Source organism: Acinonyx jubatus, chromosome B2 (genome assembly GCF_027475565.1).
Source record: "Acinonyx jubatus isolate Ajub_Pintada_27869175 chromosome B2, VMU_Ajub_asm_v1.0, whole genome shotgun sequence".
Lineage (NCBI taxonomy): Eukaryota > Metazoa > Chordata > Mammalia > Carnivora > Felidae > Acinonyx > Acinonyx jubatus.
Window position 1 is genome coordinate 59464866 of NC_069385.1, and position 26452 is coordinate 59491317.

At 34.3% G+C, this 26452-nt stretch overlaps 1 protein-coding gene across 4 annotated transcripts in view; it reads right to left on the reverse strand.

Moving 5' to 3' along the window:
• Positions 1-26452, reverse strand: part of GRIK2 (glutamate ionotropic receptor kainate type subunit 2) — a 648818-nt gene that overhangs the window by 159757 nt on the left and 462609 nt on the right. For all 4 annotated transcript variants that reach the window (XM_027057188.2, XM_027057189.2, XM_027057193.2 and 1 more), the window contains exon 11: positions 4538-4761. In XM_027057188.2, coding sequence (XP_026912989.1) covers positions 4538-4761 — 224 coding nt within the window. The remainder of the gene's footprint in view (positions 1-4537; positions 4762-26452) is intronic.

Genomic DNA, 26452 nt, shown 5'->3' on the forward strand with positions numbered 1-26452 from the left:
ACTTTCATATGTGTGAAAGGCATACTAGAAAACAGCATTATTTCAAACCAAATTTTCATTAAATTCTCAGAAAACTGCTAAATCAATAAAAGCAGATAGGTTTTCCTGAAATTTACTTAAGTAAAAAAAATGTCTAAAAAATTAAAGAAAAATATATCTAAAATTGTGTTATGGAAAGGTAAGACTGAAATGGTTTTCTAGTAAGAGGTGGGCAAGTGGTGGCAAAGGCACACAACAAAATTGGCATTTCGTTTCAATGTGACAACAGTCTTTTTGACAGCATATTAGTTTAACATTGAACATCCCACCAAAACAGTTATCCATTTCCAAGTGCATAATAAGTCATTGTTGTCCTTCACTGTACATTAAATGTCACCCATCATTGTGACAAGAATATAAAAGCTATTGCACACTAGCCAGGAGCCTAGATCAAAGCTGTTGATGCAAGCACTTTGGACATGGCTTTCTAAATTCAGTTAAACCGTCAAAAACACTATGTTTAGAACATCTTTACCTCCGAGCACCAAGAGAAATACAGAATATTTTTACAAATGTAAGAACTCTCAGTAAGGCAGTAGCCTTGTCATCTTGTGACTCCAGACCATGTTAGTGCCAAAATGTGTGTCAAGACAGTCCTGGTGGTCACCGTATTTATAAACCCTTGAGCAGATTCTAGGGAGACCACCTCCTGCTGTCTAATCCAATAATACAATAGATGAGATTCTAATATTCTAAAAATCATGCAAAGTAATTCAACCCCAAAACACATAAGAAACTCCTATATTCTTTTTAACTTAGAAAAACTAATGTTATGTACTTAACACATACCGAATATTCTTGGATTTGTTATCTTTGCTAAGGCCAGGTTAGCCAATATTGCTAGCTTTCTTTTACTCTTTTTCTTATATTTGATCATATTCACTTGTTCATTTCAGTAACCTAAGAAATTTCTCTGTAATAAAATTCTTACAAAAAATGGTTTAGTATTACTCTTCTTCCCCAGTTTATTTGTATTTAATTTTAAAATGTCAATCTTAGAATAAAATATGCAATATTATTATACGCTTAGTGAATTATTACTACAGTTCCATCAATCCTGTTGGAGGAAAATGTGTATAGCATTAGTCTCTTCTTTTAAGTTTGGTCTTCAGTTATTCACCTCTATACCAAATTACTAAGAACTCTAGACCAAGATTTACATGCTGATTTTCAAAACAGCTCTGGTCTTGAAGACACCTATTGTTAAAAGAAAAAAAAAATTTTCTAACATTATGGGCATTTAAATTGGCTCCATTTTATAAATAGTATCTACTGTGTCCATATTATCAGTTGTTTAATAAAGAAAATATTTGAAGCAAGGTGAAAAATACCTCTCATTCTGAGTATAAAGGGTGGATTTCCTAACCAGACTCTTTATATGACTAACTGCTGTCTCTATACTAATATACCTAGGTCAGAGGAAAACAGAAAGAGAGAGGGAAAGGTTTAGGGACAAACATGATTATGTACAAGTTTGTCATGTATAAGATTTCTTCCTAATCTTCTGTCAGCCAAGAGCTATGGTTAGGATATCCAGGATAAGGCCATTCCATATCTAGAATGCTGTACCTCAGGCTTATCTTTACTGTGAAAAGAGTTCTCAGCTAATTCAGACAAGCATGCTGATTATGTCATTATGCTATAAACAAGAAAGCAACTATTTGCAAGAGACCATAGATTATGAAACCATACCAAGAAAATAAGACCATATATCTCTTTCTTAATAATGGTTAAAAAAATTTAGAGCATTTGTTAAGTATTTCTTAGATAATCTTTTTCTATATAGGAAGGGTGAAGAGAAATTTTTAAGAGCTATCACAGTAACAATCTGCTTTTAAATTTAATTTTAGAAAACATAAATTCTAACAATTATGATCAGTACTTAATTTATTACAAAATTTTGTTGTTGATATGGTATTATTGTAGAACTTTGTTTCTGTGATGTTCAGTGAGAATGAAACACATAGATGAGAATTTTTTCAAATGTAAATGGTCTTTCTCTGTAATTATTATGGAGATGAAGTAAAAAGTATACATAAATAAAATGCCATATCTATATGTTAACATTAATATAATATAATAATATTAGTAAGTTCATTAGTGATCTCTAAATAACATAAGACACAGTCTTCATTCATAGGTAAAATAAAAATTCTGTGTTTATTTTGTATTGATAAGAAATACCATAATACCATTGATATTACAAAGGTAATTAAGTTCTGCAATGAAATCTGGACATTTTTGCCTGCTTTTCATATTATGAACTTTCATTGTGAGAGGAGTTCAATACCATATGACACTGAATATTTTTTTAAGTGAAGTATATTGGATTTTAATTATATAAATTTATTTGGCTTTGGAAGTTCAGTTAAGAATTTAATTGGATTCTATTTCAAGAATTTCCTTTTAATCTGAGTTCTTAGTGTGTTGTTTTTAAATTTAGCAAATATTTATACATTATTTTAATATAGAGTATTGAATAAAATATTTCAGGAATAATCTGCAAAGAATTTATTTTCATATTATGTACTATTTACCAAGATATTTATTAGTTAATATAGGATATCTAACATTTTTTATTATTTAATAAAATATGTGTTAATTTGCCTATATATGAGGATATTATACTTAATTTTTGAAATTGTATGAGACTGTTTGCATTGAATAAGATGCTGAAATAGAATCATTTTCAAATTCCATTCATTTAATAACTAACAACAAAATATAACAGTAATATTCCAAAATTTAATGACACTAAAAAATTGCATATCAACTAATGTTACATTCTCAAAAAGAATGACATAGATGTATTTATTTTGTGTAAAATTAGCACAGGTTACCATAATTATACAGATATTATATCACTATTTTATTTGATAGTTATCAGTGAGAGTTAAAAATATTTTGAAAATTAGATCACTGCATAGCTGTTCCACGTCTCTATTTGCAAATGTAATTTTAAGCTGGAAAATAATTCAGATGTTTCAATATTTGCTTTTGAATGTAATCTCAGAAGATTTGGGCTCAGAAAATTAGGAATATCTGAAATTCCTAATACAAGTTTGAGGTAACTCAATAGTCTCTGCTTAAGGTCCCCTGGAAACTACATTAGACTTAATTCAGCTTGACTGATGCCTGCACAATTGTCTCAGAATGGTATCAGGACATTTGCCCCTAGGTTTTGATTTTATCCTTCCTGGGAACTTTTGTTAATTTGATTAAGAAGGAACAGGTGTACCTGCAGACAGCATGAAAGACTTTTTTCTATACTTTGGAGTATTTATTTTTCTGTTTGCCTTGTGGGCAGGCTGTAGAGTTCTCCAACCATTGAATTATTTAAACTGTAATCTTTGAACTCATTTCTCTGACTACATATGAAACAGGATGGTTTACATTGGCTGCTATAAAATATATGTAACTAATGCAAAGATGTTCAAAAATGAAAAGGCTGTTTTGTCTTCACAAGATACGGAAAAAGTTAGAGCTAAAGACTTACGAATTTTATAGTCCAAATTCTCATTTTTGAGGGGAGAATTCTAAACTTCAAATACAAATATTAATATGATCTACCATACAGCTACCAAAGCTATATGTACTCATGGTACCAATACAAATTTTCAGACAAATGCAAATGATAATTGTCTGAAGTACTCATGTGTCAATATTAAATCAATTGGGGGAAATTATAAGTTTTCATAACATTTATATGTAAATATCAAAAATATCTGTGTATACCTATAAAAATGTGTATATATCAAAAATCTTATGCTATTCTAGAAGTGATTCCTCTTTTAATTGAATGAACTAAGTGGGTTTTTATTGTTTGTTTATTTTTTGCTAGGAACAAATATATGACTTCATTGAGAAAAGAATAAGTTTAAGAAAGGATAAATATCCTTAGTGACAAATTTATCAGAAGAAACTATATAATACAATTGAAAAAATAACCTTCTTATTTAATATTTAATTTTGATAATAGAGCAAAAACATATTTGTAGTTATACATTATAATTATTTTGTAGAAAAATGAGTAATTTTATGTGGAAAATAACGGTAGTTTTTTTATACATAAAGTGCTCATTTTTAATTAGCCTTGGTTCATTAAAAAAAAAGCCTCCTTTTAAATCTTACCTCTTTGTTTTTTCTTATGACTTATTTATCAATTCAAATTAGTAAAATACACTATTTTACTGTCTCGCTCAAGAGCAAAATGAGGAAATAATTTTTATGGAATAATAATTTGGACAGCTTTTAGATTCTAATTAAAAAGAGTAAACTCTCCCACAGTTATAGCTTACTGACACAACCAGCATGCTTTCTGCCCAAAAAGGCAGTACAGTATATTTTAATAAGGTATGTGACTCTTAAAAGTTCATTATTTCAGCACCCCAAGGGAAATAAAGAAGAAGAAAAGTAAAATTATTGTGACTTTTGACAATTATTAGTTAGAAAAAGGAGGTAACAATTGCCAAAAAAATCACAAAAGTGAGCATGTTACCTGGCTATGACAAAGAGCACACAACTGACACCCAAGTAAGCCAGCAGAATATACATCCAGATATCAGGGGAGAGAGGATTCAGGAAGGAGAAGACGCCTGGGTTTGTACCATTGGGCTTGCGGTACAAAATACTTATTCCAAGTGTCATAAAGGGCTTGGAAAAGTCGATGACCTTCTCTCGAACGTAGGTAATAGCCAGTGGGGCAACTGCAAGGTCAGCTTTCTGTAGAGAGAAACAGAAAACAGGGAAAAAATTGGTTCTAAGTCTCAAAAAAGAAGTCAGTATCCAAATTAAGCAAAACAAATACTTTATACTTGAGAATTGTCTGAGTAACTATTATGTTAACATTTAAAGCATTCTTGACCCTGAATTGAAGCATTTGATTTTTCTGTTACTCATTTCTATGTCCTTCTAGATTAGCAAACCAGCATTTATTGCAAGTAGTTAAAGAAAGAAAAAAAATATATGGAATGAAAAAACTGAAGAAACTATTGTACATTCAGTACCTGAATTATTATGCTGTGGAATCTTCTCATAATTATTTTTAATCTAAACTAGAAAAACACATTTAATATAAGTTATGGATCTCTAAATAACTTGGTCAAATTCTAAATAGTAATAATAATATCTACCTCAAATCATTTCGTTGATAATCAAGAAACATGTTTTCCTTATTTTAAAACTATAGAGTTCAGTTAAAAGGTTTAAGTCTTTAAATAGTTAACATTTTGAAAATCATCTTTTAATGTGATTGTGTTTACTGCCCTTGAGTTTTGTTTCTATCCCTCTAATTTGTTTTATATTATTTAATGAAAATCCTTGCAGCCTTGCCTAAATCGCATTAGGAAATGAGTTTTTCAATTTTCACAAAGTTGCTAATTTTCCACGGTAGCTTAAATATGTTAAATTACTAATGCTTTTCACTCATCATATTATAACCATCTGTCAGGGATGAACTTAAGCTGTAATATGTTACAGGAAATAATTTTAATATTTTAAATAATAAAGGCATCTATTCTCATATATAACGGGAAGCTATATCTCTACTTTCCTTTTATTTTTATAAACATACTGGGCTTTCGGAAGATAAATAAGAAATGCTGCTTGTAGAGAGCTACAGAAAGATGAACAAAATAATGAAATTGGGTTTTGTTTTCTTACCTCGAGGACTGTTGGAGAACTTAAAAAAAGAAACTTCACTAAAAGGCTAAGTTTGTTGACGATATTATTCTGGGTGTGTGTTTGGGTGCATTTGTGTTTTGGGTGTGTGTGGGAAAGGGGGAGCACTCAGATACCTGAACAGAGTACCTCTGAGCAGCAATGAAGACAGAGAGATATTTCTCTAAATGTTAGGAAGGAAAGAACAGGTCTTAAGGGTCCTGGAGAGGATATCATCACATTACATATTCATAAATCTAAGAAAATATCAATTTAGCAATAATACTTGGTAATGTTCTTTAAGCATGTGCTGTGCAACAGGCATTGTGTGGTAAGCACTTTACATGAATTGTCACATTTAATCCTTACACAATCCTACTATTATTCCTATTTTAAGATAAGGAAACTGAATCTATGAGAAGTCAAAAACTTGTTCATGGTCACAGAGCTAACTGAGCATTGGAGCCAGGACCTAAACCCCAAGCTATTGGAATCTATACCTAGAGTTAAGCATGAGATGCATCTCAGAAGCCAGAAATGGAATGATGGAGACATTCATTCATTCTTTTATTAAAGAATCTGTAGAGATGGAAAGGAGAATATATAGAAGCAAGGTCAGTAATTAATAGATTACAGTCACTGACAATTTAGAGGGTCAGGTGCAGAATTTAGGAAGATGGAATACTTTCCACAAGGAAGAAATAGCACTTCCTCTAAGACAGAAGGGAAGGAACTACAGACGGTTTGAAAAAGTAAGGATGTTTGTTAGGGAAAAAGAGTGATCATTTAAGAAACAGATTCTAGGTTAAAAAATGGACAACCTGAAATGGTGGCTTACTTCTGTTCAGGGGATTGAGTATACAGCACAGTTTATCTATGTACCATTTCACTTTTGTAACCCTCCCTCAATGTAGGCACATGAAAAGCAAAATTTTATAACATGTAAAGCATGTAAGTGAACATGCTTTAAGCTGGTAAAATATTTTTTAAATTCAAAATAGATATTAACAAAAGTTAGGGAACAATTCAAGTAACATCTATTAAGACAAAACCACTACATTATTCTAAAAAAAAAAGTCATTCCACAGGCATATATTAATATGATTGACTAGACATCCATCAAATTTCAAAATTTACTTAGCATTGCCTAAAGTAAAATTTCTATCCCAAATATAAAATGAATATAAGACAAAACATCACACAGTAAAATTCTTTCAATTATAAAAGAAATTAGTCATTTGAAACAAAAGATATAAACAGACACTTTTGACATTTAATTTAAAAAAATAAATGTATCGAGAGGGGAAGATGGTGGTGTAGGAGGAAGCTGGACTCACCTCCTCCTGCTGATCACTTAGATTCCACCCACACCTGCCTAAATAACCCAGAAAACCACCAGAAGACTAGCAGAAGGGACTCTCCAGAGCCAAGCTTAGACAAAAGGCCCACAGAAGACTGTAGGAAGGGCAGAGAGGCAGTGCGTGCTACACAGACTGGCGGGATGGAGCTGGGGCAGTGGAGGGACAGAACGCCCAGCAAGGCAGAGCCCCTGAGTCTGGCTACAAAAGCCGAGGGGCCGGACTCCATGAGTTCTGACAGCCAGCAGGACTTAACACCTGGAATGTTAAAAGTGAACTGCTCTGCTCTCATGCGGAGGGCGAGAGGACGCCAGGAGTTAGAATTGTTGAGCCCTGGAAGATAGAGCTAAGCTCAGCTGGGGAACAAAGGCACTGGCGAGTGCCATCTCCTTCTCCCATCCCCCAGCAGAAATTCCAAAGGGAACCAGTTCCGGTCACTGAACTTGCTTGCACTGTGCAAAAGCCCAATGCTGTGCTTCTGTGGATACATTCCTCCAACGGGACTGCCTCCATCCCAGTGCTGCAGGGTTCCTCCTGCAGGACACCAGAGAGGGCAAAGCCAGCTAAGCCTGCCCCTCCCGCCCCTGTGCACTTTGCAGATCCATCCCAGCTAATAACTCAGATCCCATCGAAACAGCACCACAAGCCTGGCAGTGTGCAAGAGGCCCAGACATGGGCCACACCACACCACTATCTTCCCTGGGAGAGGGGAAGATAAGGTACATACCAGTCTGAGGGACAGACATCAGGTCTGACTGCGGCCCCACCCACCAACACAAGTTACTCCAGACAGCACAGGGGAAGTGCCCTGCAGTTTGGAGCCACCACAGGGACTATCCAAAATGAGAAAACAGAAGAAGTCTCCTCAAAAGAAACTCCAGGAAGTAGTGACAGCTAATGAATTGATCAAAAACGATTTAAGCAATATAATAGAACAAGAATTTAGAATAATAGTCATAAAATTAATCACTGGGCTTGAAAAAAGCTTAGAGGACAGAAGAGAATCTATTGCTATAGAGATCAAGGGACTAAGAAATAGTCATGAGGAGCTATAAAATGCTATAAATAAGGTGCAAAATAAAATGGAGATGGCCATAGCAGGGATTGAAGAGGCAGAGGAGAGAATAGGTGAATTAGAAGATAAAATTATGGAAAAAGAGGAAGCTGAGAAAAAGAGAGATAAAAAAATCCAGGAGTACGAGGGAGAATTAGAGAACTAAGTGATGCAATCAAATGGAACAATATCCGTATCATAGGAATTCCAGAAGAAGAAGAAGAGAGAGAAAGGGGCTGAAGGTGTACTTGAACAAATCATAGCTGAGAACTTCCCTGATCTGGGGAAGCAAAAAAGACATTGAAATCCAAGAGGCACAGAGAACTCCCTTCAGATGTAATTTGAATAGATCTTCTGCACGACATATCATAGTGAAACTGGCAAAATACAAGGATAAAGAGAAAATTCTGAAAGCAGCTAGAGATAAACGTGCTCTAACATATAAAGGGAGACCTATAAGACTCGTGACTGATCGATTTCTCTACTGAAACTTGGCAGGCCAGAAAGGAATGGCAGGAAATCTTCAATGTGATAAACAGAAATAAAATGCAGCCGAGAATCCTTTATCCAGCAAGACTGTCAATCAGAATAGAAGGAGAGATAAAGGTTTTCCCAAAAAAACAAAAACTGAAGGAATTCATCACCACTAAACCAGCCCTACAAGAGATGCTAAGGGGGATTCTGTGAGTGAAATGTTGCAAGGACCACAAAGTACCAGAGACATCATTACAAGCATGAAACCTGCAGACATCACAATGACTCTAAGCCCATATCTTTCAATAATACCACTGAATGTAAATGGACTAAATGCTCCAACCAAAAGACATAGGGTATCAGAAAGGATAAAAAAAAAACAAGACCCATCTATTTGCTGTCTACATGAGACTCATTTTAGACCCAAGGACACCTTCAGATTGAAAGTGAGGGGATGGAAAACTATCTATCATACTACTGGATGTCAAAAGAAAGCTGGAGTAGCCATACTTATATCAGACAAACTAGACTTTAAGTTAAAGGGAAGGGCATTATATAATAATTACAGGGTCTATCCATCAGGAAGAGCTAACAATTGTAAATGTCTGTGTGCCGAATATGGGAGCCCCCAAATATATAAAACAATTAATCACAAACATAACCAACCTTATTGATAAGAATGTGGTAATTGCAGGGGACTTTAATACCCCATTTACAACAACGCATAGATCATCTAAACACAGTATCAGTAAAGAAACAATGGTCCTGAATGATACATTGGATCAGATGGACTTGACAGATCTATTTAGAACTCTGCATCCCAAAGCAACAGAATATAATTTCTTCTCAAGTGCACATGGAACATTCTCCAAGATAGATCATATGCTGGCTCACAAAACACCCCTTAATAAGTATAAAAGAGTTGAGATCATACCATACACACTTTCAGACCACAATGCTATGAAACTTGAAATCAACCACAGGAAAAAGTCTGGAAAATCTCCAAAAGCATGGAGGTTAAAGAACACCCTACTAAAGAGTGAATGGATCAACCAGGAAATTAGAGAAGAAATTAAAAAAATATATGGAAACAAATGAAAATGAAAATACAACAATCCAAACACTTTGGGATGCAGCAAAGGCAGTCCTGAGAGGAAAATACACTGCAATCAAGGCCTATCTCAAGAAACAAGAAAAATCCCAAATACAAAATCTAACAGTACACCTAAAAGAAATAGACACAGAACAGCAAACCAAAGACGCCCCAAACCCAGCAGAAGAAGAGAAATAATAAAGATCAGAGCAGAAAAAAAGCAATATAGAATGTAAAAAAACTGTGGAGCAGATCAATGAAACCAAGAGTTGGTTTTTAAAAAAAAAAAAAACAAACAAAATTGATAAACCTCTAGCCAGGCTTCTCAAAAGAAAAAGAAAAAGAAAAGAGAGATGACCCAAATAGATAAAATCATGAATGAAAATGGAATTATTACAAACAATCCCTTAGAAATACAAGCAATTATCAGGGAATACTATGAAAAATTGTATGCCAACAAACTGGACAATCTGGAAGAAATGGACAAATTCCTAAACACCCACACTCTTCCAAAACTCAATCAGGAGGAAATAGAAAACTTGAACAGACTATAACTGGCGAAGAAATTGAATCGGTTATCAAAACTCTCCCAATAAATAAGAGTCCACGACCAGATGGCTTCCTTGGGGAATACTACCAGACATGTAAAGCAGAGATAATACCTATCCTTCTCAAGCTATTCCAAGAAATAGAAAGGGATGGAAAACTTCCAGACTCATTCTATGAAACCAGCATTCCTTATATTCCTAAACCAGACAGACACCCAGAAAAAAAGAGAACTACAGGCCAATATCCCTGATGAATATGGATGCAAAAATTCTCAATAAGATACTAACAAATCGAATTCAACAGCATATAAAAAGAATTATTCACCATGATCAAGTAGGATTCATTCCTGGGCTGCAGGGCTGGTTCAACATTTACAAATCAATCAATGTGATATATCACATTAAGAAAAGAAAAGAAAAGAACCATATGATCCTGTCAATCAATGCAGAAAAAGCATTTGACAAAATTCAGCATCCTTTCTTAATAAAAACCCTCAAGAAAGTTGGGATAGAAGGAACATAATTTAACATCATAAAAGCCATTTATGAAAAGCCCACAGCTAATATCATCCTCAATGGGGAAAAACTGAGAGCTTTCCCCCTAAGATCAGGAACACGACAGGGATGTCCTCTCTCACCGCTGTTATTTAACATAGGGTTGGAAGTGCTAGCATCAGCAATCAGACAACAAAAGGAAATCAAAGGCATAGAAATCGGCAAAGATGAAGTCAAGCTTTCACTTTTTGCAGATGACATGATATTATGATATATACATGAAAAACCGGATAGAGTCCTCCAAATGTCTGCTAGAACTAATACATGAATTCAGCAAAGTCTCAGGATACAAAATTAATGTACAGAAATCAGTTGCGTTCTTATACACTAATAATGAAGCAACAGAAAGACAAAGAAAGAAACTGATCCCATTCACAACTGCACCAAAAATCATAAAATACCTAGGAATAAACCTAATCAAAGATGTAAAAGATCTTTTTGCTGAAAACTATAGAAAGCTTATGAAGGAAATTGAAGAAGATATAAAGAAATGTAAAAACATTCCGTGCTCATGGATTGGAAGAATAAATATTGTTAAAATTCTATCTACACATTCAGTGTAATCCCAATCAAAATTCCGCCAGCATTCTTCTCGAAGCTAGAACAAGTAATCCTAAAATTTGTATGGAACCACAAAAGACCCCGAATAGCCAAAGTAATATTGAAGAAGACCACCAAAGCAGGAGGCATCAGAATCTCAGACTTTAGCCTCTACTACAAAGCTGTAATCATCAAGACAACATGGTATTGGCACAAAAACAGACACATAGATCAATGGAATAGAATAGAGACTCCAGAATTGGACCCACAAAAGTATGGCCAACTAATCTTTGACAAAGCAGGAAAGATTTCCAATGGAAAAAAGACAGTCTCTTTAACAAATGGTGCTGGGAGAACTGGACAGCAACATGCAGAAGAATGAAACTAGACCACTTTCTTACACCATTCACAAAAATAAACTCAAAATGGATAAAGGACCTGAATGTGAGACAGGAAACCATCAAAACCCTAGAGGAGAAAGCAGGAAAAAGCCTCTCTGATCTCAGCCACAGCAATTTCTTACTTTACACATCTCCAAAGGCAAGGGCAAAAAAGAAAAAAAAGAGGCAAGGGCAAGCAAAAATGAACTATTGAGACCTCATGAAGATAAAAACCTTCTGCACTGCAAAGGAAACAATCAATAAAACTAATAGGCAACCAACGGAATGGGAAAAGATATTTGCAAATGACTTATCAAAGGGCTAGTATCTAAAATCTGTAAAGAAGTCACCAAACTCCACACCCGAAAAACAAATAATCCAGTGAAGAAATGGGCAGAAAACATGAATAGACACTTCTCTAAAGAAGACATCCAGATGGCCAACAGGCACATGAAATGATGCTCAACATCACTCCCCATCAGTGAAATACAAATCAAAACCACCCTGAGATATCACCTCACGCCAGTCAGGGTCGCTAAAATGCACAAATCAGGAGACTATAGATGCTGGAGAGGATGTGGAGAAACAGGAACCCTCTTGCACTGTTGGTGGGAATGCAAACTGGTGCAGTCGCTCTGGAAAACAGTGTGGAGGTTCCTTAAAAAAATTAAAAATAGATCTACCCTATACCCAGGAATAGCACTGCTAGGAATTTACCCAAGGGATACAGGAGTGCTAATGCATAGGGGCACTTGTACCCCAATGTTTATAGCAGCACTCTCAACAATAGCCAAATTATGGAAAGAGCCTAAATGTCCATCAACTGATGAATGGATAAAGAAATTGTGGTTTATATACACAATGGAATACTACTTGGCAATGAGAAAGAATGAAATATGGCCTTTTGTGGCAACGTGGATGGAACTGGAGAGTGTTATGCTAAGTGAAATAAGTCATAAAGAGAAAGACAGATACCATATGTTTTCACTCTTATGTGGATCCTGAGAAACTTAACAGAAGACAATTGGGGAGGGGAAGGAAGAAAAAAAAATGTTAGAGAGGGAGGGAGCCAAAGCATAAGAGACTCTTAAAAACTGAGAATAAACTGAGGGTTGATGGGAAGTGAAAAGGAGGGGAAAGTGGGTGATGGGTATTGAGGAGGGCACCTGTGGGGATGAGCACTGCGTGTTGTATGGAAACCAATTTGACAATAAATTTCATATTAAAAAGAATAAAATAAAATAAAAAATAAATGTATCAACAGACTGTGGTACATTCATATAATGGAATATTATTCAGCAATAAAAAGAAATGAGCTATCAAGACAGGAAAAGACATGAAAAACTCTAAATGCATATAGTGCTAAATGAAAAATGCCAGTCTGAAAAGACTACATAGCGTATGCTTCCAATTATATGACATTTTGGAAAAGGCAAAACTGCACAGGCAGTAAAAAGCTCTGTGGTTGACAACGGCTCAGGGGAACAGAGTGACAAATAAGTGGAACCAAACATGTTTAAGATAGTGAAACTATTCTGTAAGAAATCATAATGCACATGACACTGTGCATTTATCAAAAAATATAAAGCTGTAGAATACAAAGAGTGAGCCCTAATGTAAACCATGGACTTTAGCTAATGTCTCAAAAAGTTCATCAATTGTAACAAATGTACTACACTAATGGAAGCTGTTAATAATCATGGGAACTAGAGTGGGGCAGGGGATGAAAGCAGAATGGGAGAAGGTATGGAAACTCTACTTTCTGCACAGTTTTTCTATAAACCTAAAACTACTCTAAAAAGTCTATTTTTTAGATAATAATTTTAACCATATCCTCAGTTAGTAGTACTTAATGTTGTGTTGATAAAATTAATTAGAACATAGTTGCTATGGTAAAGGGTTTCTCCCTGGAAATTTCACCAAGATGCCTGGGCAGCAGCTATCTTATTAATAAGTTTTAATTTAATATTCTATCATTCTATATGAAATTTTCCAAATTGTTTTATTCTCATAATAACCAATCAAATATCCGTAGGGCATTGGACAAAATCTGACACCAAGGAACTACTTGGTAAACGTTTGCTAAATACAGTTTCAACTTACTAAATACAGTTTAACTTACTAAAATTTTCAAAGAAAATTACCCAGAGAATTTCAAAATTAAACTTTTTTCTGATCTTATTCTAGAAATAAGATTTATTGGTACATTAATGTAATTTCTAGTGAACTAACCCATCTAGGGGAAAACAGAATAATTCTTTTTATGGAGTTCTATATAGTTAATAGCAATCCTTGATTACAGTTTCAAAGAACAATGATAACATTTATTGGTCTAATTTCCAATTACCTAATACAAAAATTAGATAACAAGGCATATGTTCATGAATGTCACAATGACTCCTAATTTGATCATGTTGAGAAAACCTTCTTTACAAAGTCCTAGTAATGAAAGAACATAATGATATTATTTTATAATACATGCTCTGGCCAGTGAAACATCTTATGCATACTTCTGAAAGTTTTTGTAATTTAACAAACTGGAAAAACCAGTTCTAAAAACTTTTCGTTTCCACAATGTTGTGAAATGCTTACGACAGTGGTAAGTGTGCTTGAATAAATTGGAAATATTTTAACTGATTTAGCTAAGACATTTAAGCTAGTTAATTATGATATTAATTTTAATGTAACTTATAAGTGATCCCACACTTTACCAAACTCTTCACAATGAATAATGCGAGCACATGCTTTCGCCTCTGTGTGCACTTTTAGGGAAACATAGTTTACTTTCTGTACATGTGGCATACCATTTCCACCACTATCCACCTGGTTACACTGCCTGGACTCCTACAGTGGCCTCCTAATTGGTCCCCTGCTTTCATTGTTGCCCAACTAGAGTCTATTCTTCATCCGAAGACAAGCTCTTTTTAAAACATATATCAGATTATCACTTTTGGCTCTGAATTCTCCAATGATTTCTAGCACACATAAAATACAACCTAATCTTGGCCTACAAAGCACAAGAGATGGCCCCTAATTATGTAATCAACTTCAGTTCCTATCACTCTCCTGGTCTTAGGGGGATCACTCTTGTCCCAATAACTCTGGTTGCCTTGTTAATCTTTAAATGTGAACACGTTTCTGTTTCAAGGCCTTTAAACTTACTATTTCTTTTGCCTGGAAAGCTTGTTCCTCATAGGTCTACATGGCTTATTCACTCACTTTTAATGTTTTGATGTATAGGTTCTGTTATCAGTCACTCAAAGGGATCTTTATTAACCACTTACTCTATCACTCTTTATCTCCTTACCATGTTTTCATTTTCTTCATAAAACTTAGAGTGACCTGAAATTATGTCATTTATTGTTGTCCTCCTTCCAAAAGAATGTACATCTCTTTCGAGAAAGGAGTTTCTATACTTTGTCCACTTCTGCATTGTCAGTGCCTAGTACAGTGTTTGGGACAGAGTAGTCATTAAATATTTTTAAATGATCAAGTGAATGCATAAAACATTTATCCCCAGTACTTCCCTAAATGTCTTTACAGAAAAAAAATATATATATTCCTGAGGTTTATCTTCTTACAAAAATGAGATTTTCCTTGTGCATGATTTCTATTTTTATAAAACTAAAAATAGTTATTGAAAACTGGTAATATATTTCATATTTAATACTTCTGTGACAAATTGGGTTTCAGTTATTATAACAAACAAGAAGTCACCTTATACCATTAATTTAGCTTGTACTCACTAGGTTGTGTTTAAGAAAAAAAGTAATGAGATTAAAGTTAAATGTGTCATAAATGTGAAAACCTAACTTCAAACTTCTATAAATTACATATATTATATACACTATACATCATAATGTCTATTTGTAGGTTCACAAAAGCATAACCTTATATTTTAGAAATATGCCTTCAGTGGCTTTTTACCAAACCAAGTAGTAACCTACAAACCTCAATTGTACAGTGGGCAATTGAGTTATAAAATAAGGATATTTCTTTTACACATAAAGAGCCTGAACAGAGAGAATTAAGAAAGAATTAAACACAGACAGTAGTATTAAACACAAGCAATAATTAATTTATTAATGCTTAAGTAAGCCTGCTGGTAATTTCATATGATATTGACTAAATCTAACAAACTTGCTGTTAATGACACAAATGAAAAATGAACTTCTCAACTGGTAATTGTTCAGAAGAGCCATGGTTCCAAAACAGTTTTGGAGTGTGATTTTTTTTGTAGGGGGAGCACAGTTTGAGGGGGGACTTAATGGTTTTTGTTTTGTGTTGTAGTATTCCCACCCTGTTCTGATTTTGCTGTGAACTCCCAACTGGATGGCTTATAAATATTAATATTTATATTACAATATCTTCCTTTAACTTCAGTATTTCCATGGGATTCATTTGTGGTTTTGTTTGTTTTAGAGAGAGAGAGAGAGAGAGAGAGAGAGAATGCGAGTGAACGAGGGAGAGGGGCAGAGGGAAAGAGAGAACCTCAAGCAGGCTCCATGCTCAGCACAGAGTCCAATGCAGGGCTCAATCCCATGACCCTGGAATCATGACCTGAGCCAAATCAAGAGTTGGATGCTCAACCCCTGGTTTGTTTTTTAACATAGTAGTTAAGTTAGCTTAGCTCCCTTGGAAAAATTGGGTACACAGAAATTGAGGAGTATTTTCCACATTGATAATTTCAAGAAAACTAAATTTCTACTAAAAATAATCTGAAATCATTCATATCAATAATTCAAAGTGGAATTTAGTATATCTGTCGTGGGGAATAAGCTTAGGAAGTCCCTGAGCTTGCACCAATGGGTTAACAAGGCATAAAGAATTAGAAAGCCATAGGATGAACACACCCAAGTTTGGGTAAACAAGATTAGGTAAATAAGATTAGGTAAATGGGGCAAAGGCCCCCAGTATAGGACAAATGGGGCAAAGGACCCCTATATAAGACAAACGGAGCAAAGGCCCCAGTATAAGACAAACGGGCAAAGGCCCCCAGTATAGGACAAAGATATAGGACAACGGCAGAAAACTGCTTTCACAGGAAGGACCAAATTAAGTAAACCAGTAAATAGGGCTATAGACCACAGCAGGGTCAGAGTTGCCCAGAGCAGAGCTAATTAGCAGATGCCTTGTTGACCCTGAGGTATCATGTTCTGTCTTTCTTGTCTGTCCCTTAGACCAGTTCAGGTAAACAGAGGTGGAGCATCATGTTTGCTGTAAACAACCTTACACCCAGCACCAGAATCTTATTTTGTATTGACCCAAACTCCTAACACCGCATATCTCCAAAACCCCTTTTCCCCATGCCCATAAGTTAATGTTCACAGTTTCATTGTCTGTCTGTAAGCCTTCTGATCCTAATAAAAATGGAACAAGGACAACCCTTACTTGGGGCTCTTGTCTCCTCCTGGACATTAGCTTCTCATACATTTTTAATTCTGTGTCCCCCTCTCTTGCTGGACAAGAGAGAACTCCAGACTCAGAGTCTACGACAATCTGTTATTCATGAGCAAAGAACTGAATGATAGTGTCTCTGACATTTTTTGTTCTGGATTTCGGATATATAGATTTCCCAATTTAAAATAACTAACATCTTGGGGCACCTGGGTGGCTCAGTCAGTTGCACATCTGACTTCGGCTCAGGTCATGATCTCGTGGTTCGTGGGTTCCAGCCCCTCACTGGGCTGTGTGTTGACAGCTCAGAGCCTGGAGCCTCTTTAGGATTCTGTGTCTCCCTGTCTCTCTGCCCCTCCCCTGCTCATGCTCTGTCTCTCTCTCTCTCAAAAATAAACATTAAAAATTTTTTAATAATAAAATAACTAATGTCTTCTAAAATTGTAAGTGAAAACATTTTATTCTGTTGAAGACAATCACCCAAATGTGAAAAATATTCTATTATATTCTATAATCCTTAGTTACATATTTAAACAAAAACAAAACAAGGAAAATTCCACAGTATTATTCAAAATTATTGTTATTACATATTTATCAAGCAAATAATATTTTGAAATGAGAAAGATGATGCATATCTTCTTTGAAATGAATTTATATGAAAAGTTTCAAAATAGAAAATAGAGGGACACCTGGGTGGCTCAGTCAGTTAAGTGTCTGACTTCAGCTCAGTTCATGATCTCACAATTTGTGAGTTTGAGCCCCATGTCGGGCTCTGTGCTGACAGCTCAGAGCCTGGAGCCTGCTTCGGTTTCTGTGTTTCCCTCTCCCTCTCCCTCTCCCCAACTAGTGCTCTGTCTCTGTCTCTCTCTCAAAAATAAATAAATAAATAAATAAATAAATAAATAAATAAATAAATAAATAAAGTGTAAAAGAAAACAGAAGCAACTCAAAATAGTATTTAAAATTGCGGGTTATTTCTTGAACCTATAAAACATTCACACAACTTCTTGTTATTGATTGAAGCTATTATTTCACCTATATATTTTCTGTTAAACCTTTTTCATTTCCCAGTTTACATGCTATGGTATCACAAGCAGTGGACCAAGAAACAACTACTGACACTAAGATGGGTGACTATGAACTAGAGGGAATCTGCTTAATGGAACTGTGAACTTGTAATTCTGCTTTGTAAACTGTTCTTCAGTATAAGAGATTAAGCATATTGAATTCTCAGGACCTATTTTAAAGTAATAAGTAAATTATAATACCTATAAATAATCAATGACATAAAATGTTTTATTATGATGTTTATTTTAAAATTGGATATTAATTAATTTCAAATAATTTTAGAATTGATTTAGAATCAATTTTTTTAGGATATTTGTCACAATTACAAATATTCCTTGATAAAATATTACCAAGACTCACTAAGCACCAGGCCTGGGACAAAGTATAGGATACAAAGATATTTAGGACAGTCTAATTTCTCCGGTGCTCACTGTGGCATAGGGAAGATTAACAATGGAAACAAATAATTGGGAAGGCCTAATTAGTGTTTCAGCTGAAGTGTGTATATGTAAATTGAGGTATGTACAGTTGTGCTATGATTTGATTGGCTTGCCCACCTGTTGCTTTAATGGATTAATACAAAATGATATTCATTATTAGAATTTACATTAATTCTGCAAAACCTGGAGTTGAAATGGGACTTATACACACTCTGTCATTAGTATTTTAAGAAGTACAATGGATTCAAGAGGGAAAAGTGACAGTATTATAATCCACGTTATAGCTTCTGATTGTCTATACCTTATTACTAGATTAAAAAAGAACTATGCTAAGGAGTTTAAAAATCAAAGTGGTCTTTAGAAGAATCAATATGAGAGGAATAAGAAGAGTTGCATGGTGAATAACACTTGCAAGCCACATAAGCAAACTAGAAGGCACTCCTAGATCAACTTCTTCTATTCCCTTTTCCAGTTAAAATGCAAATAAACACTAATTTTCCTATATAGTCGCATAATTCTTACCTAAAGGCATTTGTTACATTCATTTTAATGCCGTACAGAATAGATCTACCATATATCTTCCAACAGAGCATGATTTTTAACTTTTTGCTCCATAGAACGTACTTTGCCTTATAAGTAGATTCACATTGTATGCTCAACTACTAAGCAAACCTATCTTTGAAAAGATCAAATTAAAATATAAATTTACTCAATTCCTTACATTCAATATATGTATCATATGCTCATAGCTAGAACATATTGGAATCTGTTAAATACATAAACTGATTACATACATGGTAAGAAAGAACTTTGTGTAACAAAAATATTTATAGTAATATAACAGCTAGCCATTATTGGTGTTGCATGTGGATATCTTTACAATTAATTCTCTAACAAAAATATACTTTGTAACATGTCTTATTTGGCTCCCATGACTAATAAAATTCCTTGAAACTGTACTATTTAATAATTTTTATAAAGGTTTAACTATAACAATTTATTCAGTATCTGTCAAAATTTTTGATGTATGAGTGAACTTAAAATCCTGTCGTCTATGTGAAATCATTCATTCACTAATTTATTAAGAAATGTGTTATTAAACAATTCACTAATTTATTCAATAATTATTTGCTCCTTAATGACAGTTCTATAATAGTTGCTGTTCTGATACTCACAGTACAGGCAAAGCCAGACAAGGTGAAGAAAGAAGACAGACACGAAGCATGAAAAAATTAGAGGATGTAATTTCGGGTAACAAAGAGTGTTAGTGAATGAAGATAATGCAGGGTGAGAGGATCAGAATGTGAGTAGGGAAAAGAGGGCACTCTTTAATAAAATGGACAGAGGAACCTCTAGACATTTGAGTCTAGATTTCAGTCAAGTTAGAGATAAAGCCCTGGGAGGGTCTGAGCAGAGTTCTCCTAGCAGGAGACTATGAATTACAAAGGCTCAGGAGTGGAAACAAGCCAGGTAAGCCAGAGGAGTCCCAAACATGTCTCTAATCCTCCCCAGCTTCTCCTACTTTAATCATTCCATTAATCCTCTCCAGAAAGTCCCACTGATTATAAAAACATTAAATTAAAAAGATATGCCAACCATACAAAAAGGTGTCAGATTTAGTAGAGAAAATTTCCAACATTGCGCCTCTCATGTCATTCTCAGTATGTTTTTTCCACTAATAAAATATAATTTTGATTTATCCTCTTACCTTTATCCTATATGATCCCTATAAATTATTTTGTTCAAATTCAACTGCAAGAAAACTACTTGTGCCCTAGATTTGTTAAAATACTATACCACCTATTGGGGTACCTGAGTAGGCCCAGTCAGTTAAGCGTCTGATTTCAGCTCAGGTCATGATCTTGTGGTTTGTGGGTTTGAGCCCGATGTTGGGCTCCGTGCTGACCACTCAGAGCCTGCAGCCCACTTAGAATTCTGTGTCTCCCTTTCTCTCTCTGCCCCTCCCCTGCTCACGCTCTGTCTCTCTCTCTCAAAAAAAAAAAAATTAAAAAAAATTTTTAATAAATAATAAAATACAATACTATACCACCTATTAAAAAATTAAGCAAAACAACGATCCCATGAGGTGGAAACTCAGCATTATATAATAATAATGTAAAAAAAAAAGATTACACTGTGCACAATATTTCTGAACCTGTGACATGACTTTGTTCCTACAACACCAATATGATCTCCTGCCTGTACAAAAATCTCCCATTGATTAATAAGAACAACTTCGTGGCTTTCTGTAAATATCACTGAGGAACAGTATTTTCCTTTTAGAATATTTGATTCTGAATAATTCATTTATAATAACAGAACTTAGACCACTTCACCATGTTTATTAATAAAAATTGACATCATTCCCATATTTGTTCATGAGATTTTAACAATATATTATCACCATGTTTTTAAGGATGATTGGATAACTCATAGGTAAAATTAAATATAAGGGTTAAACAAAGAAAGTCCTTCAAAATAGCAAACAAAAGTCTTTCCAATACTAGGTGCCTGCAGTTTTGATAGTGTTTGATAGTAGGAAACTGGATGCAAATAATAAGAAAAAGTTCTCTAAGAAAAAGGTTAGATTTTTCCATCTATTATTTTATCCAAACTACCCTTCTTTCCTTCTTTCCTTCCTTCTTTTCTCTTTTCCTTCTTCTAAAATCAGAATGATTTTTTTTTATTTTTAAAGAGCATATACAATAAAATTGTGTCTATTAGCAGATGTAAAAGGATTTTAAGACAGAGATCATAAGCAAAGAACTTTTTCTATTGAATGAAAGTGGACAATCAATTCCAGCTTACAAGAGCCTTAAATATATTATTAATACTTAACCCTGAAATGTCACACCTAAAATATTTAATAAATAATTCTAACTTCAGAACCAGGCTATTATACAAAGGTATTCCCCCAAGATCACCTATAATCTGGAAATGTAAGTAGCTTACATGCCTCAAAAGGGAATGGTTAATATATAAGGGTATAACAATAAAGAACTACTCTCCACTGTTAAATAACATTTTATGATGTCTACAGTAAAAGGGAATGGACACTGATAATGTGAGTGAATATAGAAACATACAATATTAAATATGAATTCAACTAAATAAAAACATGATGAGTGGAACCTACAGATTAAATGGGTCTTGGAATATATCAACCAATCACAAATAAAAGAATTTTTAGATCCCAATTTAAACAAGTACACTGTAATGAATGAGTAAATAAATACTGTTTGTTGAATACTTGATGTCAATAAAATCAAATTTTTTCCATGGGATAATGACAGCATGGGCATTTAAAAAAATTAGTCCCTGTCTTTTAGTGATAAATACTATTTATACATGAATATATGAAATAAACATATGACATGATATGAAGTCTAGGAATTACTACAAAATAACACAGGTGGCAAAAAAAATTGGTGAGAGGAAATGATATTGGTGAAAAGTTTGTTAAACTTTGAGGGCTGTGATGGATACATTGCCCCTCACTTTACTTTTCTATTTGCACATGTTTGAAAAGTCCCATAATATAACATTTTAAATGTATAAAATCAGTAGTGGAAGGAAATCAAGCAAAATGTTAATAGTGTTTATCAATAGTTGTAGAACTATGGTTGTTTTTTATATTATTTCTAAATTTTATAATTTTTATATATTGAAAATATATTATTTTCCTATTTCAATAAGGAAATACCTGATATATATATATATATATATATATATATACACAAATATATATATACATATATACTAATATATATATTAGTGAAGGTTTTTCAGGCTATATATATATATATAAAGCTTTAAATATAAATAAATATATATATATAAAACTTTAAATATAAATATATATATATATAAAGCTTGAAAAACCTTCACTAATTAAATAAAACAACAATTGTAAGCAATAAAGCAAATCCATAGAATCTTGTGGTCATTATGTTTAAGAATATAAAGATTGAGATACACATGCAAAGAGTTTTATTTGCCCTAAACTTATAGATTAACTTCAGTACAAATGCAATTCTTTTCTGAAAATAAACTATTAAAACATGAAATGAGTAAATAAAGTACTGTTTTGCTTTAATTTAATTTCTTAAAAGCAGCTGATATATTTTCATTTTGAGAATAAAGAAAAATAAGCTCCCCTTTTATTAGTAGTTTAACCTGAATGATTCAAATGGAATTTCTTATATCAAATATTACATAACATGTTGGGGAAAATGCTACTGTATTTCAAGGCTAGTGATTCCTATCTTTTTCATATATTCATGTAGTGCTTCCATGTAGGATTTAGAGGGAGCAATAATCAATCAGATTATCTTTCTGTAAGATGTAAAAAAAACAAAAACAAAAACAAACTTGGAATAAAGAATAAATTATAAATAGTAAATACCCATGATTTCATAAGGCAATTGCTGTTTCTCCACCAAAAATTCACACAAATATATCCCACAGTAAAGTTAAATCAGCTTCTGATTTCTCAGCTGTGAAATAATATGACAAGATCTATCAATCAGTATTTACTGGAAGACTAGGCAGAACAAGGATGCAAAGACAGTTAGACATAATCCCTCCCAGAGCTTATATAAGATTCCTTAAAGCAAAAAATATCCAGAGGAGCTATCAAAACACAATGGATTATATGAGGAAGAGATCAATGGAGTGGTTAGAAGATTCATGGGATATTTGATACTTACACTATGAATGAGAAAGTCCAATATAGCAGTTAACAAGCTTACATTATGAATTCATTAGCAATCCACACTTTCCAATCAAGAGCCACAATTTGTTTCCATAGTTGGGGGGCCAAGAGAGGGTTATATTTAACCTGGCAGTCTTTAGCTTTCCAAAGGGCAAAGTAAAACCCAAGTCCTTGGCAACAGCTCACATCATAGCTAGAGTTACAGCCAATGGCCTTGGGCTCTGCCCACCAATAAGAATGATCATATCCAGTTTTGGCTCTGTATAGGTAGCAATGATGCTGGATAGCCATAGGAGCCCAGTGAATGCCATCATGTTTCAACTTGTCAGGGAACCAGGCCCAGGAATTTAGAAGAACCCCTATGAATCAAGGTCCCTATTGAATCAGCCATTGTATTTTAAGCTATGGGGTGAGGGAATAAAATTGCCCCTAAAGTGATTGCTAACTCTTTTCATTTAAACCCAAGATATTACAGCTGCCTGGATGGCTGAGTTCTTGAATATACTATTTCAATTTGATAAGAGAAGCTTTTGAGGTCTTTCCCACATTAGGTGTTATAAAGTCCAAGTTGGTCAACCTCAATACAGGATTATCAGGCTACGTAATCACAAGATTTCTGTGGATCGGGCATTCAATTTCAACAAGGGTAGCAGCAAGTAAATAGCTGTTTTTTAAAAGGAGTGTACACAGAAGCTGTGTCTAAAAAGTGATTAGTACAGAAACTGAAGAAAAACTTTGGTACAGGACAACAAAAGGCAAACTCATCACAGAGGGACCTTAGAGCCATGGGGTCCCAAAAGTACTAGGACTTTTCTACATGTAACTGTTTATGATTTGGAGGATCTTTCCTGGGAAAATTCCAGAAAATCCTGAGGTATTATCTTTTAAAAATTACTTCCTTGTATTGTCTTCTTATGGAACTCCTACCAGAGATATAATGGAGTTTATCACCCAAACCTCCACACCTCTTAGCTCTTCTTTCAGTTTATTTTCTTGTCTTTTTGTGCTATGTGCTGATTAATCAGTATATTTTTTCCATTTAACTCTTTCTTCAGTATACCTCATCTATTGAGGTTTCTTTTTGACATATTTTCATGAAACTTTTAAAATGTTCTTTATTCATTATTTTTCACACTTTCCTATTTCATTATTTTTACTATGGAATTCTCTTTTGTGTAGATATTTTACAGAATTTTATAAGATCTTTTGTCTTTAGTTTTTTAAAAATCTTTGTCAACTCAACAATATTTTTTTCATTAAGATAAAATTAATATTCAACTGTATTTTTCAATACAAGCTTTTTTGATATTTTTTTCTACTTCATTCTCTCTCTGTCTCTCTCTGTCTCTCTCATATATCCTTACAGGTACCTTTTTAGGGGTTCTGTTATTCCTTTCACTCAGTTCCCTCTCCCCAGTCTTCTAATCCATAGCTATGTTTTATAAAGGTGATTTAAGGTTCATATCGCCTGAAGATATTTGTGGTACTTTGAATTTAGTCCCTAAACAATTAGATAGCTTGGGACAGTTCGCAGCTACCTGACTTAATCTGTGCCCTTACATTTACCTAGGTCCAACAACTTTCAAATAAGTCAAAGCCTCAGGCACCGGTATTTCATGCTGCTTTCACAAATAAGGAAGGCATATTCAGGGCCCTGGTGTCAAGCAGTAAGCCTGGCTTCAGACTTGGATTTTACATGGAGCACTTTTAATCCTGGGTTAATTCCACACCAACATGCCCTTCTTTGGGATCAGAAGCCCTAAGTGCCATAGCTTTAGTCGGGCTTACTCTGCTTATTTTGCATGGATTTTGTTATGGGTATTAATCCAAGAGGAGTCTGTCAAAGCATGATGTTACTATGCCATCCTGACAAGAAATAAAGCAGTATTGTTTTCCAAATTTATTATAATATACTCTCTTCCTAGTAGCGCTTCAAAGTTAGTCAGTAGAGGTAAAGATAGTGAATAGAACTGGAAAGCAGTTACCTCAGAGAGGTAATTGAAAAATGAAGAGAGTGTTATGCAAGCCAGTGGAAAAGAGTGCTTAAGGAAGAGAATAGTAAGCTGAGAAAATAGCTTCTTACAGATCAAATAAGATAAAGCCTACCAAATATCCACTGCATTTAATGACTTGCAGACATTACTAAGGATGATTTTTTGATGTCATGTTACTTCAAAAATGATCATGGGTAAGATGTGAGCCAATGGAGGTAGGTAGTGCAGCCAAATGGTAAAGATATTTAACTAACGGGTAAAATGAAACACTGGGTGGTGGTTGAAAGGGATACTTTTTAAATTGAGGAATCATAATCTTTAAAAAATACAAATGGAAATAAATCTGAAGAATAAGGCCTCAGTATCTAGAGATGAAATATACATGGGTATAAAAATTCCTGAACAGAGCTGGAATGGGAAAGAAAGATGAAGAGTATATCTTTAGGCAGAAGGGCATATTTCTCCATCAAATGAAGAACGGGTGCTAATGAAATAGTGTGAGGGTAAGACATTCTCATCTAGTAATTTCTACTTCTCTCAGAAGCTGGAGACCAGGTTTTCTGCACCAAGTTAAAGAGGGACTGTTAAACTTAAGAAGTAGAAAGAAATATTTGAAAATAGTGTTGCAGAATATAAGAATGTGGTGACCAGGTGGGTCGCCTGAGTGGCTCAGTCTGTTGAGCGTTTGACCGCAGCTCAGGTCATGATGTCACGGTTCATGGGTTCGAGCCCCACGTCGGGCTCTGTGCTGACAGCTTGCTCAGAGCCTGGAGCCCGCTGCTTTAGATTCTCTATCTCCTTCTATCTCTACTCCTCCCCCATTCGCGATCTGTCTCTCAAAAATAAATAAATGTAAAAAAAGAAATTAAAAAACAAAAAGAATGTGGTGACCAGAGGCACCTAGGTGGCTCAGTTGGTTTAGCTTCCGACTTCAGCTCAGATCATGATCTTGTGGTTTATGAGTTTGAGCCCCGCATTGGGTTCACTGCTGCCAGTGCACAGCCTGCTTTGGATCCTCTGACTCCCTCTCTCTCTGCCCCTCTCCCACCCTCTATCACTCTCTCTCTCTCAAAACTGTGGTGGCCAGAGTTTATAGCAGTTGTGGCAGTGTTGGCAGCTCATTTGGGATTACTGACTATC